This window comes from Stegastes partitus, unplaced genomic scaffold (genome assembly GCF_000690725.1).
Source record: "Stegastes partitus isolate 25-593 unplaced genomic scaffold, Stegastes_partitus-1.0.2 Scaffold740, whole genome shotgun sequence".
Taxonomy (NCBI): domain Eukaryota; kingdom Metazoa; phylum Chordata; class Actinopteri; family Pomacentridae; genus Stegastes; species Stegastes partitus.
In genome coordinates, this window is record NW_007578471.1 from 7,807 (window position 1) to 23,325 (window position 15,519).

The window sequence follows — 15,519 nt, forward strand, 5'->3', positions numbered from 1 at the left end:
CGCTGGAAGTCCAGTGAACTTACTCCTGAAACTCTACGACATTTACAACAGTTGCTATAAGTAAGACAGCAGGATTTTCGAACATTTTTACAGGGCACAAACGTTCTCTTTATGTTAACAGGTCACAGTATTCCACTTTCTTTTAGTGTACACATATTGCAATAAAGTACAGAGGAGGAGGATCAGCAGTTAAAGAAATGAGGTACGTTTCAGTAATAGGGAAGTAGGATAAAATTAGGTACACAAGCTATTATGATGTTTTTCACTTTCAATGTTGTACAGCTTAAAGCAAAAACCCTGCATCAGACACAGATTCAGTGCATTGTAAGACATACTGAGTTACAAAATGTGTCCCTTCCGCTTGCCTGCCTTGAGACTGCATGCTCATAGGGAATCTTTGGGTTCTCTGTATAAATTTGGGAGGACTTCACCTTACTACTGTGCTATGAGAGGACATATGTTGTGCACTAGCACCATATAAATAAAACTGAATTGAATGGAATTGAATTATTCTATTGAACCTCATCTGGAAATTTATTCAGTTTCTGAGAAAGCCTTTCATCAGACTGCTTGAAAGTCATGACATTGCCATACGTCCAGTGATACACAGCACATGATCAATTTAACCATTTCATGAAAATCAGACTGTTTAAACTACTGGTAAAAAATATCACACTTTCTTTCAGTACTGTGAAAAACATGCAATCTAAAAAAAAACTTACCAGTTTCCACCTCAGGATCTTGATCCACTCATCTGCCTCCGCACCCGTTTTTGCACAAAGATAAAATGTTCGCTGAGCAAACACTAGACTGTGGACAAGCAGAGACTTAAAGTGTTACTCAAGTGCAAAAATAAGAGTGTTGTGCATTATATAATCTGATGTAGTTTTGACACATAAAAGTAGTATGTATGTAATCCAAAGCATGGACGCACAGGACCAAACATAGAGTCATGGAAAAAATTATTAGACCACCCCTGTTTTCTTTAATTTCGTGTTCATTTTATTGCCTGGTATCCCTAATGCAACGACTAAAAATGCAGCTGATTCCATAATACTTTATGTCCTATTTGACACGCTTAAGCTTAATTGTATTCCCAGCAGTGGTGTGCCGTCAGGGCCAGCAAGGCCTTCTCTGCTGGCCTAAACTTTATCAGAATCACTGACTTGCGTTGTAATATTTTCCCATTAATCTTTTTACATTATTCCCAATGGTCTGTTCTCTTCATTTAATAGCGTGTCTCTGGGCTGTGGTGCTTCTAGCAGTGTATATTTATATGAGAGCTTCTTTTCTTTTTATCCAGTCATATTTCCGCCATCATGTGTTACCAGGGTCACAGAAATCTGTCCTGAGGCCTTCAGAATCAAAAGTGCAGGCACATGTAGCTTAAAATGCATTGCAATGAAACTGTGGCTTTAACCAATCAGATTTAGAGTTGGAGATCCCAGGGCCAGCTAGCTGGCCTACGATGACATCATCACTTTCACATCCTCTGATTGGATGGTCAGAGAGCCTAGCCAAAGCTAGTGACTGGTATCTGTAGTGACTTGCACAAGCTAAAACTTTATTGTGAAAGTATTGTTTTTTTTTTTGTTGTCTTTTTTAAGCTAAGCAAGCGGACATTCTCAGCCTTAAAGCGAATTAAAACTTATGCCAGAAACACGACTGGACAGACCCGACTTTCAGCATTAGCCTTGATGGCGATAAAACAGGACTAATGTTGGAAGTGAAACACACGGATTACCTGCTCAACTGAGTGATTGAACTGTTCATGATGAAAGAAAGGAAGATGGAGTTTGTGTTCAAACAATCACGTTATGGTGAGTAAAATATATATTTTTGTCATTTTATTGGGCTGATATTGATGCTCCTGTTAGATGTGATGTATGTGGTGCAGCTGTGGCTGCAGCAAAAGGAGACTTGTTGAATTGTTTTAACTGGGTTTCTTGCTTTAGTGATGGCATTCATTCTCGCTACATGAGATATCTGTCTGCAATGCAACGTCCTGCTGTACTGCCTTCCTGCATAATACTGATGGCTTCTATAGCCATAGCGTCATAATGACGGTGTTAGGAGATGGTTTGATTCAGGCAGGCTGCCACTGAAGGCCTAGGAGTAAAATGCACGGCCCGCCACTGATTCCCAGGGTATATAAGAGGCCATTTCATGTCATAAGCAGGCCTGCACATGCAAAGACCTAGAGTGGTTTCCTGCTTACATTCAAGCCGTAGCATAACTCAGAAGTTGTCAGCTCTCACATAGTGCCCAAAACAAAAGAATTATGTGAAGCCACAAAGGCAGCCATCTTGGCACTGCTGCAACTTGGCATGAGTGAGAGACAGGTAGCAAAAACCATCTAAAAGACAGCCGTTCATTACACCAAGAAAAAACAAGCCCAACATGGTACCACCAAATTGCTAGCTGGTCGTAGCAGGAAACGTCTTTCTACCCCACGAGATGACCGTGCACTCATCCGTTCCTGTGTCAGGAATCATTGTCAGACCTCCAGGGACCTTAAAAATGAGTGGGCACTGTCAAGAAATGTCTTGTTCAGCAAAGACAGTTGGAAACCGACATCTTGAAGCTGGTCTGAAGTCACACAGGGCACGGAAGAAGCCCTTCATCAATGAAAGGCAGAGGAAAGTCTGGTTACTCTTTGCTGAGGATCACAAGGCTTAGACTGTTGATGATTGGGTTAAGGTTCTCTTCAGTGATGAATCCAACATTCAGTTGAGGCCCACCAGCCAAACAAGGGTGGTCTAATCACTTTTACCATGACTGTATAATTTAGAATTTGCCATAAGACGTTCTTCCTAGTTTTCTGCTGGCTCTGTCAGCCCAACATATCCTAAATATTACAATATACACACAAATATAACAACTTATTTGAAACTAGGTGTTGTACAGTGGTGGGTCCCTGACTTTGTTGCCAAACTGACCTTTTTTAGAAGTTGATCAAATAATTTCATCTTTTGCTTTAGCATCTGTGATTTCACATTTTACTTTTAGGACATGGTTTATCTCAGCATTTTTCTCAACTTGGAAGGGTAAGTCCAGTATTTCTTAAATTTGTCTTAAAATAATATAAACACTAAAACAGATTTTGAATGGTAAAACCATTTTTCTGTTCATATTGTCCATTCAGTTGATATGCTGTGCTATGACAGAAATGCTGTCAACCTCTAACCCCCCCCCCCCCCCCTCACTGACTACAAAAGAAATGACCGTGTCTGATACTGTAGGACCCATATTTGGCTGATTACTTATTATGTTCCTGCTGAATTCAGAAGAAGACAAGAAAACAATAGAAAAATTAAACACTTTCTGTTTTGATTAATAAACAGATTATGACATTATGTAACTCATTTTTAAAGCCACTGCTGCTTTTCAGCTCATGTGCACATCTAATTCCCTTCCTTCTGCTTTCTTATGTAATTTCACTGTTCAAATGTTCCCCTTTTTCAAACAACACAAATGTCAGACTCTGCTGCCAATGGGAAATACACCTCAGAAAAAAAACACTCATGTGGCCTCAGATTGCAGTGTTCTGATCTGGAATAATTACAGCATTGATTTCATCTAATACATATTGTGCATTTTTTTCTTTTCTTAGTTCAGTATATAACTGTCCTGTTATCGCTTTAATGGGTCGAATGCACCTCATTCATTTTTTGTGTGGTTGCTCATATGCTGTTGGGATCACTATGTGTGGTAGGAAAAAAAAAGAGAAAAAAAAAGAAAAAGCAAAGTCCAATTGCTAAGCTAAGACAGTAGACTCATCTCTGAACTTATCCTTAGTGTTGCATTTGACACAACTGATTATAACAGATTCTATTACACAAACTGGAATATATTCAGACAAACTAAAGTTTCGTATTTGGTCCTAAACACTTCAGAAACACACTATTAAACCATATTGCTAATCTACATTGCTTTTGCCTCCAGTACTACTGTGAGGAACCTTGAGCTTATTTTTGATTGGGAAGTATCCTGTAACTCTCTCATAAAGCCAGGCTGTAGGATGGCCTTTTTTCATCTGTGCAATGCTATCAAAAATAAGAATGGTAAATGGCCTGCACTTATATAGTGTCTTTCTACCTTAGTGGTACTCAAAACACTTGACAGTGTGCTTCTCGTTCAACTTCGGGTTCAGTGTCTTGCACACTTCAACTGTGGAGAGGCAGGGGATCAAACCATCAACCTTGCAATTTGAGGAAAACCTGCTCTACCTACTGAGCCACAGCCCCCTGGAATATGAACATTCTGTCTCAGAGTGATGCTGTAAAACTAGTCCATTCATTTGTTACTTCCAGGCTGGACTCTTTTGGACTCTTTCTCTTCTCAATCAGCTTTGCAGCCATCTGCTGGGGCAGTAGCATCAGAACCAGAGACTTAAAGAAACTAAACAAGCTGATCAAGAAAGCTGGTTCTGTGCTGGGGATAACTCTGGAACCACTGGAGCTGATTGTTCAAAAAGGAATGCTGCACAAGATGATGAAGATGATGGAGGATTCTTCCCACCCTCTCCACAACACAGTGAAGAATCAACAGAGTGTGTTCAGTGGGAGGCTGCGTCAGTTTCACTGTAGAACGGAGAGATACAGAAATTCATTCCTGCCAACAGCCATCACCTTGAAAAACAAATCTGACTGACTGACAATTGACTGACTGAATGATTATTATTATTGTTGTATAAAATATATGTTATATTGATTTTTTTAAAAAGTGAGCTTTTACAATATTGAATTTCCCTTCTGGGATAAAAAAAATTTTCATTATCATTTTCATTTCATTGATTAATTACCATCAGAATGTCAGTGATGATATTTCTCCCAAATTAGCTTCTCTTCATTGGGTCCCTGTAAACCCCAGAATAGACCTGAAAACTCTCCTCTTCACATTCAAACTCCATAATGACTGAGTTCTCTCTTATCTTGAAGACCCTATTGCCATAAATCACCTGCTACACACAGCCCTGGCCCACCTGGGCACTAGGAAGGGGAATTATGTGCGAATACTGTTCGTGGACTTCAGTTCAGCATTCAACACCATAATCCCCTCCAGACTGGTCACTAAGCTGCAGGACCTCGGACTCATCGCCTCCCTGTGCAGGTGGGTCTACAGCTTTTTGACCAGCAGATCACAGGTGGTTTGAGAGGGAAATCACCTGTCCCCCTCACGCACCCTGAACATCGATGCCCCCAGGGCTGTGTGCTGAGCCCTCTGCTGTACTCACTGTACACCAATGACTGCCTGTCCACATCAGACTCTAACACCATCATTAAGTTTGCTGATAACAAACTGGTGGGTCTGATATCCAACAACAACGAGGAGGACTACTTGATGGAGATCACCCACCTGGAGGACTGGTGCAGAGACAACAGCCTCCTTCTGAATGTCAACAAGACCAAAGAGCTGATTGTAGACTACAACAAGAAGCAGCAGAGGGCACACCACCCATTCAGGACCAGCAGGACAGAGGTGGAGCAAGTGGAGAGCTTCAAGTACCTGGGTGTTAACATCAGCAGGACCTGACATGGTCCTGTCACATCAACACCCTGGTGAAGAAGGCTCGACAGCATCTCTACCTCCTCAGATGCCTGAGGGACTTTAAGCTCCCTCTCAAGGTGCTCAGGAACTTTTACACCTGCACTATTGACAGTGTTCTGGCTGGGAGTATCACCACCTGGATGGGCAGCAGCACCCAGCAGGACTTCTTGTCCCTGAGGAGGGTGGTCCACTCAGCTGAGCGCACCATCAGAACCACCCTCCCGAACCTACAGGACATTTACACCAAGTGATGCAGGTTAAAGGCAGGAAGGTTGCCAGTGAGCCCACCCACCCCAGCCACAGACTGTTCTCTCTGCTGCTGTCAGGGTGGCGTTATCGCTGCCTGAAGGCAAACACAGAGAGGATTAGGAGGAGCTTCTTCCCTCAGGCTGTCCACCTGCTGAACCTGAAACAATAGACAAACCGGTCACTTTGTGCTTTGTATATATACATGTATATAGTATTATTATTTTCTTTATTTATTTCATCTCCTTTTGCACGGTTTCAAAATTTGATTTATTTATTTTGCTTTTTTTTTTTTATCCCTTTCTCTCTGTCTCTCCCTTTATAGAGAGATGGGAGGGGGAGGGGGGGTATATATATATATATTATTTGGATATTCGGATGCAACAGCTTCCGTCATGGTGATTTGTCTGGTCTGTGGTCCACTTGTTTCAACCATTCTCCTAATATGTTTCGTGGTAAAAAAAGTGTTTGTCAATCAATGATTTTCGTTTGTGTTCCACCACAGTATTGCATGGGGTGCAAAACAGTTTACCTGTGCTTTCGTGAAGAACATCAGGGAATTGTTTTGCACAATCTTTAGCAGTAACTTTTCTTGGTAAATGAGAGACATTCAAATCGAATAAACAAGGACGTGAATTCGGTGATGCATGTGCAGTACGTTTGTGCTGAGGACTGCTAGGATTGGTGGAACTCACGGGAGGCTGCCCAAAATTGCAGAAAAGTTGCGGTGATTGCACAAAATTGCAAGGTCGCGCAGAATTCACAGAAATTGGTCGAATTTGCGTTAATTGTTGCTATCGCAACATCGCGAATTCATGGAGGGACTGATTGATCATGTTAAACATGACACTCTCAGCAGTTCAAAGGTGGGTGGAAGGGTGGCAAAAGAGCTCAGTCTTGGAAACATTGATCTTATATTGATCCAAACAAAAGGGCAGCTGTGGTAAAGCGACTGGAAAGTGATGATAATTTCCTGTATTTCATCTACGTCAACAGCAACTAGCACTTAGTCATTCGCATACAGAAGTTCTCGCACAGATACTTCCCTTGTTTTGGTACAAGCCTTGAGGCTGGAAAGATTGAAGAGATTCCATCTCCTTTGGTCCTGATGTACATGCCTCTGATAGAGCTGATTACTATGGTCTCAAGGACTGCTGAGAGTTGTGAGAAGTGCTGGTAAAAGGTTCACCCTTGTTTCACTCCAAACTTGATTTTAAAAGCATCACTGACGTCACCTGCAACGGACATTCTTCCCTACATATCATCATGGAGGAGATTGATGATGTTGTTCAGTCTTTTAGTTCATCTGTACACTTGTAGCAGCTTTCCACAGAGTTCTTCTGTCCACGGTATCAAAGTCTTAAAAAAAGTTTTGTATACAGGAAAATACATAGGGAAATTTTGCTTTTGTTTTTTCTTTTTCATTATTAATGACATCATAACTATGTTCTTCTAAACAAAAAATACTTTTGAGTCATGTTTGTGCTGTCTCCATGGTGTCTCCACCAGGTGCAGTTTTATAGTGAAAAACAAGACAGGAGCAAAAACTGTCATGGTCTTGGGTTTTGGTTGCTAGTTTTGTTTTTGTTTTTTTTGTTTTTTTTTATCATTGTGTTTTCTGTATCTCTCTGTTTTTGTCTCTGTTTATCTATCTGTCGGTTTTTATGTCTCTCTTCAGTTAGTTCCTGTTTTTTTGTTTTTATTTTTACATTGTTTTTCCTCATGTGTTGCTCATATTTTTAACTTCTGTTTTTTTTTTTTTTTTTTTTAATTAAAGTTTGTACCCTTCACAACCTGCCTGCTGTGCCTGCACTTGCATCTTTTCTGATGAACCTATAATACAAAATACAATACAAATGAATAAGACCAGTCCCAGCAGACACTAATTTCCAACCAGCCCCACTGAGGTCCTGCAGTCGAGTTGAGTTTATTGTACCTATATAGATGTATTTTTGTCTACATTGCCTTTTGTTTGTTTGTTTGTTTCATTTCTTTATTAAAGTTTGTTCCTTTCCACAACCTGCCTGCTGTGTCTTGGTGACTTGTGATTTTTCTCCATCACAAGAGCACCCAGAAACTCCTCATCTTAAAGGCCCTAACATACCACTCCTGTAGTTTGTGCTTTTCTTGTTTTCTCTCCCTAACTGTACTTTTCTCTGCAGCTATCTCTGGCTCCAGAGCTGCGTGTTTCTGATCAGTGGTTACTGGCCTCATCAACCTGCTCAGTGTTTATTGGCTGTTGTTGCTCAGTGCTCATCTTTTCTCTCTCCTCTGTCCTCCCACCTCAACTGGTTGATGAAATTGGCTGCCTTTCTTAAGTCTAGTTGTGTTTTAGTTTTCTTCTTGTTAAAAGGGAGTTTTTTCCCTCAATTGATGCCACATGCTGCTTAATGGGGAATTTAATACTGTGTAAATTGCCCTGAAAAGACAAGTTATATAAATTAAATTACAAACTGCAATTTAAAACTCTGAGAAAGTAAGCAGTAGATATTAAGATGACACCAACATTTTTTGTTCATAAAGTCCCAATGTCCTACAGAGGTAGAGGCTACCTCACACCACAAATGGATCAAGGCTGCAGGATAAAGAGCTGCACATTACTGCAACAGTACTTTAACAGTTGGACTCCCACTCCCACCCATCACTCTTTGTTTGAGTTCTTAAATGCTCACTAAAAGATAGTACAGTAAGCAAACAGACAGTGTTTCAAAATATTTTCCCTGTAAAAGTCTGCAAATACCAGTACTCCAGGGGTCTTAAAAGCCAGGTTGTTTGTGTGTCACTTGGTTGTGGGTAATTTATGTAAAAATCTTACTGTTATTCCAAAATGTCTTGATTCCAAAAAAGATTAATCCTGTCAAACCTGCTGGGAGTGTGCTCCAAACAAAATCAAATTATCTCATGAACTAAAAGGTAGGCAGTTGTGGTAGTAGGCATGAATTAAAAGGTAGAGCAAGCTTAGATCTAGAACATAGGAGTTAGCAGTTAGTTGGTGAGTGTTTTTGGAGCTTGGATTTGAGTTTGACTAGGACTTGTTGTCAGGTAGCTGTCAGTCTTTGTAGGACCAGAGCACTTCCCAGTTTCACTCTCTGAGGTGGGCTGTTCCCTCTATTGTTACCTGGCTGAAAATCTAAAAGGGGAGGGCAAGGACACCGCCTGGTTAGTCTTTTCCTACTTTTCCAATTATCTGCACTTGTAGCCTGTCTAACCATGTGCTATAATACCATACCTGTTATCCAAAGCTTTCAGAAAAAACACACTTGCCACAGAAAGTACAACCCTGCAAACCTCCACTCTTTCGCAAAAGCCTCCATTACTGGTTTGTCCTTCAACCTTGGCCTATGGAATTGTCAGTCTGCTGTAAACAAAACAGAATTAATCCAAATACTTATTTTTTAAGATATTCAGGTCCTAGCCCTGTCTGAAACCTTGATCCGTCCAGAAAACACTGCCACACCCGCGGCACTCTCTGCTGCCTCCACCTTCTCCCACACACCCTGCAGTGCTAGACGAGGAGGTGGTACTGGAATCCTCATTTCCAAAAAATGGAAGGTCACTAAGCTCTCTCTGCCAAGCCACAACTCCTCATTTGAACACCATGCAATCAGTGTCACTGGTTAAGCTATATATTGTTGTCATACATCGTCCTCCAGGGTGTCCGCTGGGAAACTTTGAAGTTGAACTGGACATGCTACTCTTGGCCATTTAGGACTATAACACACCACTTGTTGTCATGGGAGATATGAGTATCCACACAGACAAAGCCCAAGGAAGTGTCTTTCTGTCACTTATGGCATCTTTTGACCTGAAGCTGGTCTCCATCCCTCCCACACACAAAGCGGGTAACAAGCTTGACTTGATTTTCTGTCGAAACTGCTCCACAACAAATCTGAATGTCACTCTGCTTCATCTGTCAGACCACTATTTTATTCAATTCGCTGTCTCCTTACCGGAAGACTCTCCAGTTCCTCCACAAATGGTCTCCTTCCGCCGCAACCTTCGGTCCCTCACACCGACCCAACTTTCTGATGAGGTCATGCCTCGTCACAACAGATTCTCCTCACTCACGGCTGACGAGGCCACAGACACTCTCTGTTCCTCACTAGCCTCTGCCCTCTAACATCCAAACCTGCTCCTACCTCTCCCCCTTTTCCATGGCTCACTGATGTCACCAGAAAGCAGAGGGCGGGGCTCAGAGCAGCAGAAAGAAAATTACATCAATCCAGAGGGCCCTCTGACCTCAGTGACTATCAAGGTCAACTGGCATCATTCTCCTCCAGTTTAAAAACTGCTAAGACCAAGTACTATTAGAACAAAATCTGTGGCACAACAGATGCTCGAAAAATATTTTCTGCTTTTAACTCACTCCTCCACCCACCTCCTCCACCACCCTCCACTCTGCTCACTGCAGATGTGTTTGCCTCATTTCTGCAATCAGTAACCAGTTCTCTGAGTATGACCAACTCACTGTTCAGCCGCCAGCTCATAGGGCCACTTTTTCCTCGTTCTCCGCTCTGACTGACGAGGAAGTCTCCAAGTTAGTGCTGGACTCTCATCCTACTACCTGTCCACTGGGCCTGATACCATCCAACCTCTTATAAACCATTTTCTCAGCACTTAACCCTGCAATAACACATATCATCAACTCCTCACTTGCTACAGGTGTGTTCCCTGCTACATTTAAGCAAGCTCGAGTCACTCCAATACTCAAAAAAACATAACTTGACCCAGCCCAGGTTGAAAATTACAGACTGGTTTCACTACTGCCCTTCCTGTCTAAACTACTTGAGCGAACTGTCTTCAACCAAGTCTCTACTTTACTCTGTGACAACAATCTGTATGACCGTCTGGTTTTAAACAGGGTCACTCTACTGAGATTGCCATCCTATCTGTAACAGAATCACTGCGTTCTGCTAGAGCTGCTGGACAGTCTTCTTCTCTGTTGCTGCTAGATCTATCAGCTGCCTCTGACACGGTTAACCACCACATCCTCCTCGCCACACTCACTGAGCTGGGCATCTCAGGATCTGTCTTCTGCTGGTTTGTGTCCTGCCTCTCAGGAATTGGATAGGATAGGATAGGCTGTGTGGTTCAGACACTCTCCCCTCCAGGATACTCTGAAGTATCCTGGAGGGGAGAGTGTCTGAACCACACAGCCTATCCACAGGGGTTTCTCAAGGGTCAGTGCTTGGTCCCCTTCTCTTCTCAATTTACACAACCTCACTAGGTGCAATAATCCAAGCCCATGGTTTTCTATCCATTGCTATGCTGATGATACTCAGCTCTTCCTGTCTTTCCCCCTGAACGACCACACGGTCTCTGCCTGGATCTCATCATGCCTTGCCGACATCTCCGCATGGATGAAAAACACCATCTTCAACTCAACCTCTCTAAGACTGAGCTCCTTGTCATCCCAGCCAGTCCCTCTCTACAACAAGAAATCAACATCCAGCTTGATTCAAACCAACTCAAACCTACAAAATCTGCCAGAAACTTGGGTGTCATGACTGATGACCAACTAACCTTCAAGGTTCATGTGGGCTCTGTTGCTCAGTCATGTCGATTTGCCCTGTACAACATCACAACATCAGGAAGATCAGACTTTTCCTGTCTCAACATGCAGCACAACTCCTGGTACAAGCTCTAATAATATCACGCATTGACTACTGCAACTCTTTACTGGCAGGCCTCCCCGCATCCACGGTCAAACCTCTACAGATGATCCAGAATGCAGCAGTGTGTCTGGTTTTCAACCAGCCAAAAGCAGCACGTCACCCCGCTATTCAGATCGCTTCACTGGCTTCCAGTTACTGCCCGCATCAAATTCAAAACTCTGGCACTTGCTTACAAAACGACAACGAGAACAGCTCCCTCCTACCTGAACTCTCTCATGCAGATCTACACTCCCTCTCACTCACTATGCTCGACCAACAAAAACCGCCTGATACAACCACCGCAACAGGGCCCAAGGTCGACAGCTAGACTCTTCTCCTCTGTGGTTCCCCGGTGGTGGAATGAGTTACCAAATTCTGTTCAATCTGCTGACTCCCTCTTAGTCTTTAAAAAAAGACTAAAGACCCAGTTCTTCACTGAACACCTTTGCACTTGACTGCCCAAAAACAAACAAACAAAAAAACAAACAAACAAAAAAAAAAAAATCCTATTACCTCTCACACAGCCTGCTGTTGGCATCAACTGCCTATCACACTTGAATTTGTTTTATGGCAGTTATCTAGATTGTTTTCTCCTGACTAGATCCTTGCTTGTGTTGTATCTGCTTTCAGATGTACATCGCTTTGGATAAAAGTGTCTGCCAAATGAAACTACAGAATTGTAGGCAGAGAGGTCAGTCTTTTAAAACTCTCCTCAAGGTGAAACCCATTGGAAGCTCACAAATGGCACTGCGTGGTCTTCACTACGAGTTCTCAGGTGTCAATGTGCATGTTTCACAGCTCACAGGATAATGTGCTGGTTATATTTAAGAAAATATTGTGTTGTCTTTAAATTTAGGTTCTGCTAAAGAATGAAACTGGCTTGTGGTTGGGTCACTTACCAGAAACAGTTAACTCTGTCCTGAGAGTAGTCAAACTGGACTGCAGAGCAGGCTCTCAGATCAAGAGATCTAATGGGCTCCTCACACTGCAACAGGCAAACAGGCTGATTACTTGTACTCACAACAAAATGAAATGTTCTTCATGTCTATGTGGCAAGAGGCAACAAAAAAATAATGTGCTTGGTCCAGCCACATACTGTAATCAAGAATTCAAACGTGAAAAGTACAATTCCTAGAATGTCTTGAAGCTGAAAAGAGACTCACCATTTTGTCTCTGAAGTATTTAAGTTCATATCTGTTGAGTGTGAACCACCTCCGTTTCCAGTTCTACCAAAAGGTTTAAAAGTTAATGTATTTTTAATTTCACCTCAAGTCATTTGAAACACTGAACCAAACATTTTGGTACTGATTTACTACTGAGAAACATTTCTTTGTAAATGCTGATTTGGGTTCAGAGATGTGATGCTCTTACAGTTTCACTGTTCTTACCTTCACAACTGCTCCCTGTTTCACTAGATAGCCTTCCTTTGTGCCCAGCTGAAAAGACAGGGTTTGTTTGAGTGGAAACATAATCCATTATCTTAATTGTAAAATATACATCACATAAAAATGTCCATTGAGTCAAGTTTAACATATTCATATTTAACTGAACCAAAGTAAAGCTACTGTTCTCCGTTTCTGTCCACATCGAGGAAACAGTCCTCTTGTTTGAATAAACTTTATTGGACTGTCACAGGACAGAGAGAGCAGGGGCTTCGTGCTTCCATTCAGTGTGGGCACACATTGTGGATTTACCTATACAAGGTGGGCTGGAAGAGCGCAGTTTGTAGTTGTGTAGAAAAGCAAATTAAAATGTGGTATGTGATTTCATGCATTATACAAGATTAATTGCAATGTCTGCCCAGCTTTATAGCTGACAGAAAACCACTGGTGCAAAGCTAAAATATTCCAGGTGAAGCATCAATAGTAACTGAACTGAACAGTTTGGGACTAATATACATATCATTACACCCCTACTAAGTAGGCATGATGGTCTTAAGGGTGTGCCATTAGCGCTTATAAAGGATGATTCTGGTTTGTTTCAACACTGTGTATTTAAAGAGAAAAATAAGGAGTTTAACAAAATGATGTAAATTGGGTGAGAAATGCAAATTTACTGCAGTTTTTTTTTTTTTTAAATGGATGTTTACAAAAGTAATTTTTAAAGTGCAGGTTGAAAGTAAACACAGAAACTGGCAACCTGACACAGGTATTTTGCTAACTGCATTAAGGATCTCTATCAGATAAAACGCCAGCTGACCTAATCGCTCTACTTACATGTGTGAGGCTGCCTTTCTGGAAACTCCAGTAAAATGTAGTGATGGAGTCAGGTTTCACCAGGTTGAAATAAATCGGAATAATCCTTTAAGGTGCTGATTGGTTTATGTATGTACTGGCTGGCTGAAGGTGTTCTGACAGACATCCCTCAATATGTCTAAATTAAAAAAAGGACATACAGAGTAAATATGCCTGTATAGTTTTTTAGTCACCCAGGTCATGGTAATCCTAAGAGAATCAATAAAAAAGCAACTGAACTTCTCTTTTAGGTTCTTGAAGACATTTTACTGCTTACCAGCTCGCATTGTTAATGACCCAGGACTCACATGCCTTAAGGTGTGAATGGTTGCTAAACTGCCAAAATAATTAATTACCCATGATAATTACTGGAAGCAGTCGGTAGAGTGGTGATCAATTTAGAATCACGTTGGAATTGAGAAACCACTTGTAATTTCGGAATTCACCCGTTTAGCAGAAGGAAAATGACACTTGCTGTGTAGGAGGAGGGCCACAGCACTTGAAAATGGGCTGGATCAGTAGCACAGAGACAGGATGACACCTTTGCATAGTTACATTAAAAAAGAGTCAAAACTTATAATTACAAAGAAAATGTTTGCGGTGTTGCTTTATAAAAGTTAACTTAAGAAGCTTCAACTTTAAGTAAATCAAAGCCCAACTTAAACTGTAGAAAAGCACAAATTAAAAATATTATCAGCTCATAAAACATTAGAAAGAACCTGCGTTAAAGCCGTAGTAAGTAAAACACTAGAAAAAGCTCAGGAAAATAGTAAAACAAAACCTAAATGTAAATTCTGTATTGCAATTCTGTGTGCAGGGTTAGAGCGTTGCCGGGCAACGAAGCACACAGCTGCAACAGAGACTTAGTTTCACTGTCAAATCAGTCAAAGTGAGCAAAGGGGAGAAGACCTCAAACAACCGCCATTTTTGTCAAAACTGTGTGTCAGAGAGAAAAGCCGAGTGCATATTCAGAAAGCCAAGACCTTGGGCATTACAGAGATGTATTTTTTCTTTTCCTGGAGTAAAAAATGAGCGCACAATCATTTGAGAAAAAATGTGTAAATTTGTGGTCCTTAAGAAAACTCAGTAGCCGTCTTTGAATGGGTGCAGATGGGGAAGGAAGAGAGACTTTTAGAGGAACAAGGCCCCAAAATCCCCCCAAACTTAATTCTGTGGGCTTCCAAAGTGACATTGTGAGACGGAGGACAAATTTTCCTACGTTTTGATGTAACAATGATGTATGTGGCATAAAAATTGTGGCCAGGGTGACAAGTTAAAAAAAGTTTACTGTGTGATTTTTTTCTGAGCTCCCACTCTAGTGATGTCATCACTTACTCTAAAGGACCACATACACACCCATTGTAAAGGCTGAAAAGGGGTGAAAAAGTTTGAAAACGTCAGAGGTTGTCACGAAGAAACGATTGAAGATATGAAAAAAGTAGAAATGCTTTAAAATAGGGGAAGGGCGCATCAACATTTTAAAGTTTAAATGGAGTTTCTAGGTGAAAGTATGCCTGAGCAGTGGAGGTTTGAAAAGTAGTGTAATTTTGTGTGTTTTTTTCATCCATCCCATTCATTTTCAATGGGAGATTTTTGCGACATTTTCGCGAATTGCGTTGCGAAAAATGCGTTTTTTGTAAATCTGTATGTAAGCACACTGTTCCCAATCGAGCCGCATGTTTTGAGGTGTACAGTTTGAAGAGGAATGGTGAGAGTACAGTTCCTTGTGGTGCTCCAGTGCTGCTGACTACCATCTCCGACACACAACCTTTCAGTCTCACAAACTGTGGTCTGTTTGTTAGGTAGTCGTAAATCCAAGTGGTTGTGGAAGGATC

The 15,519-nt window shown here is 41.5% G+C and overlaps 1 protein-coding gene across 3 annotated transcripts in view; it reads right to left on the reverse strand.

Moving 5' to 3' along the window:
* Positions 1 to 15,519, reverse strand: part of dapp1 (dual adaptor of phosphotyrosine and 3-phosphoinositides) — a 40,601-nt gene that overhangs the window by 5,139 nt on the left and 19,943 nt on the right. For 2 of the 3 annotated variants that reach the window (XM_008291364.1, XM_008291365.1), the window contains exons 5-8: positions 12,839 to 12,886; positions 12,614 to 12,676; positions 12,350 to 12,435; positions 723 to 810 (exon numbers count right to left, since the gene is read on the reverse strand). In XM_008291364.1, the coding sequence (XP_008289586.1) occupies positions 723 to 810; positions 12,350 to 12,435; positions 12,614 to 12,676; positions 12,839 to 12,886 (285 nt within the window). The remainder of the gene's footprint in view (positions 1 to 722; positions 811 to 12,349; positions 12,436 to 12,613; positions 12,677 to 12,838; positions 12,887 to 15,519) is intronic. The other variant, XM_008291366.1, reaches the window with a different exon arrangement.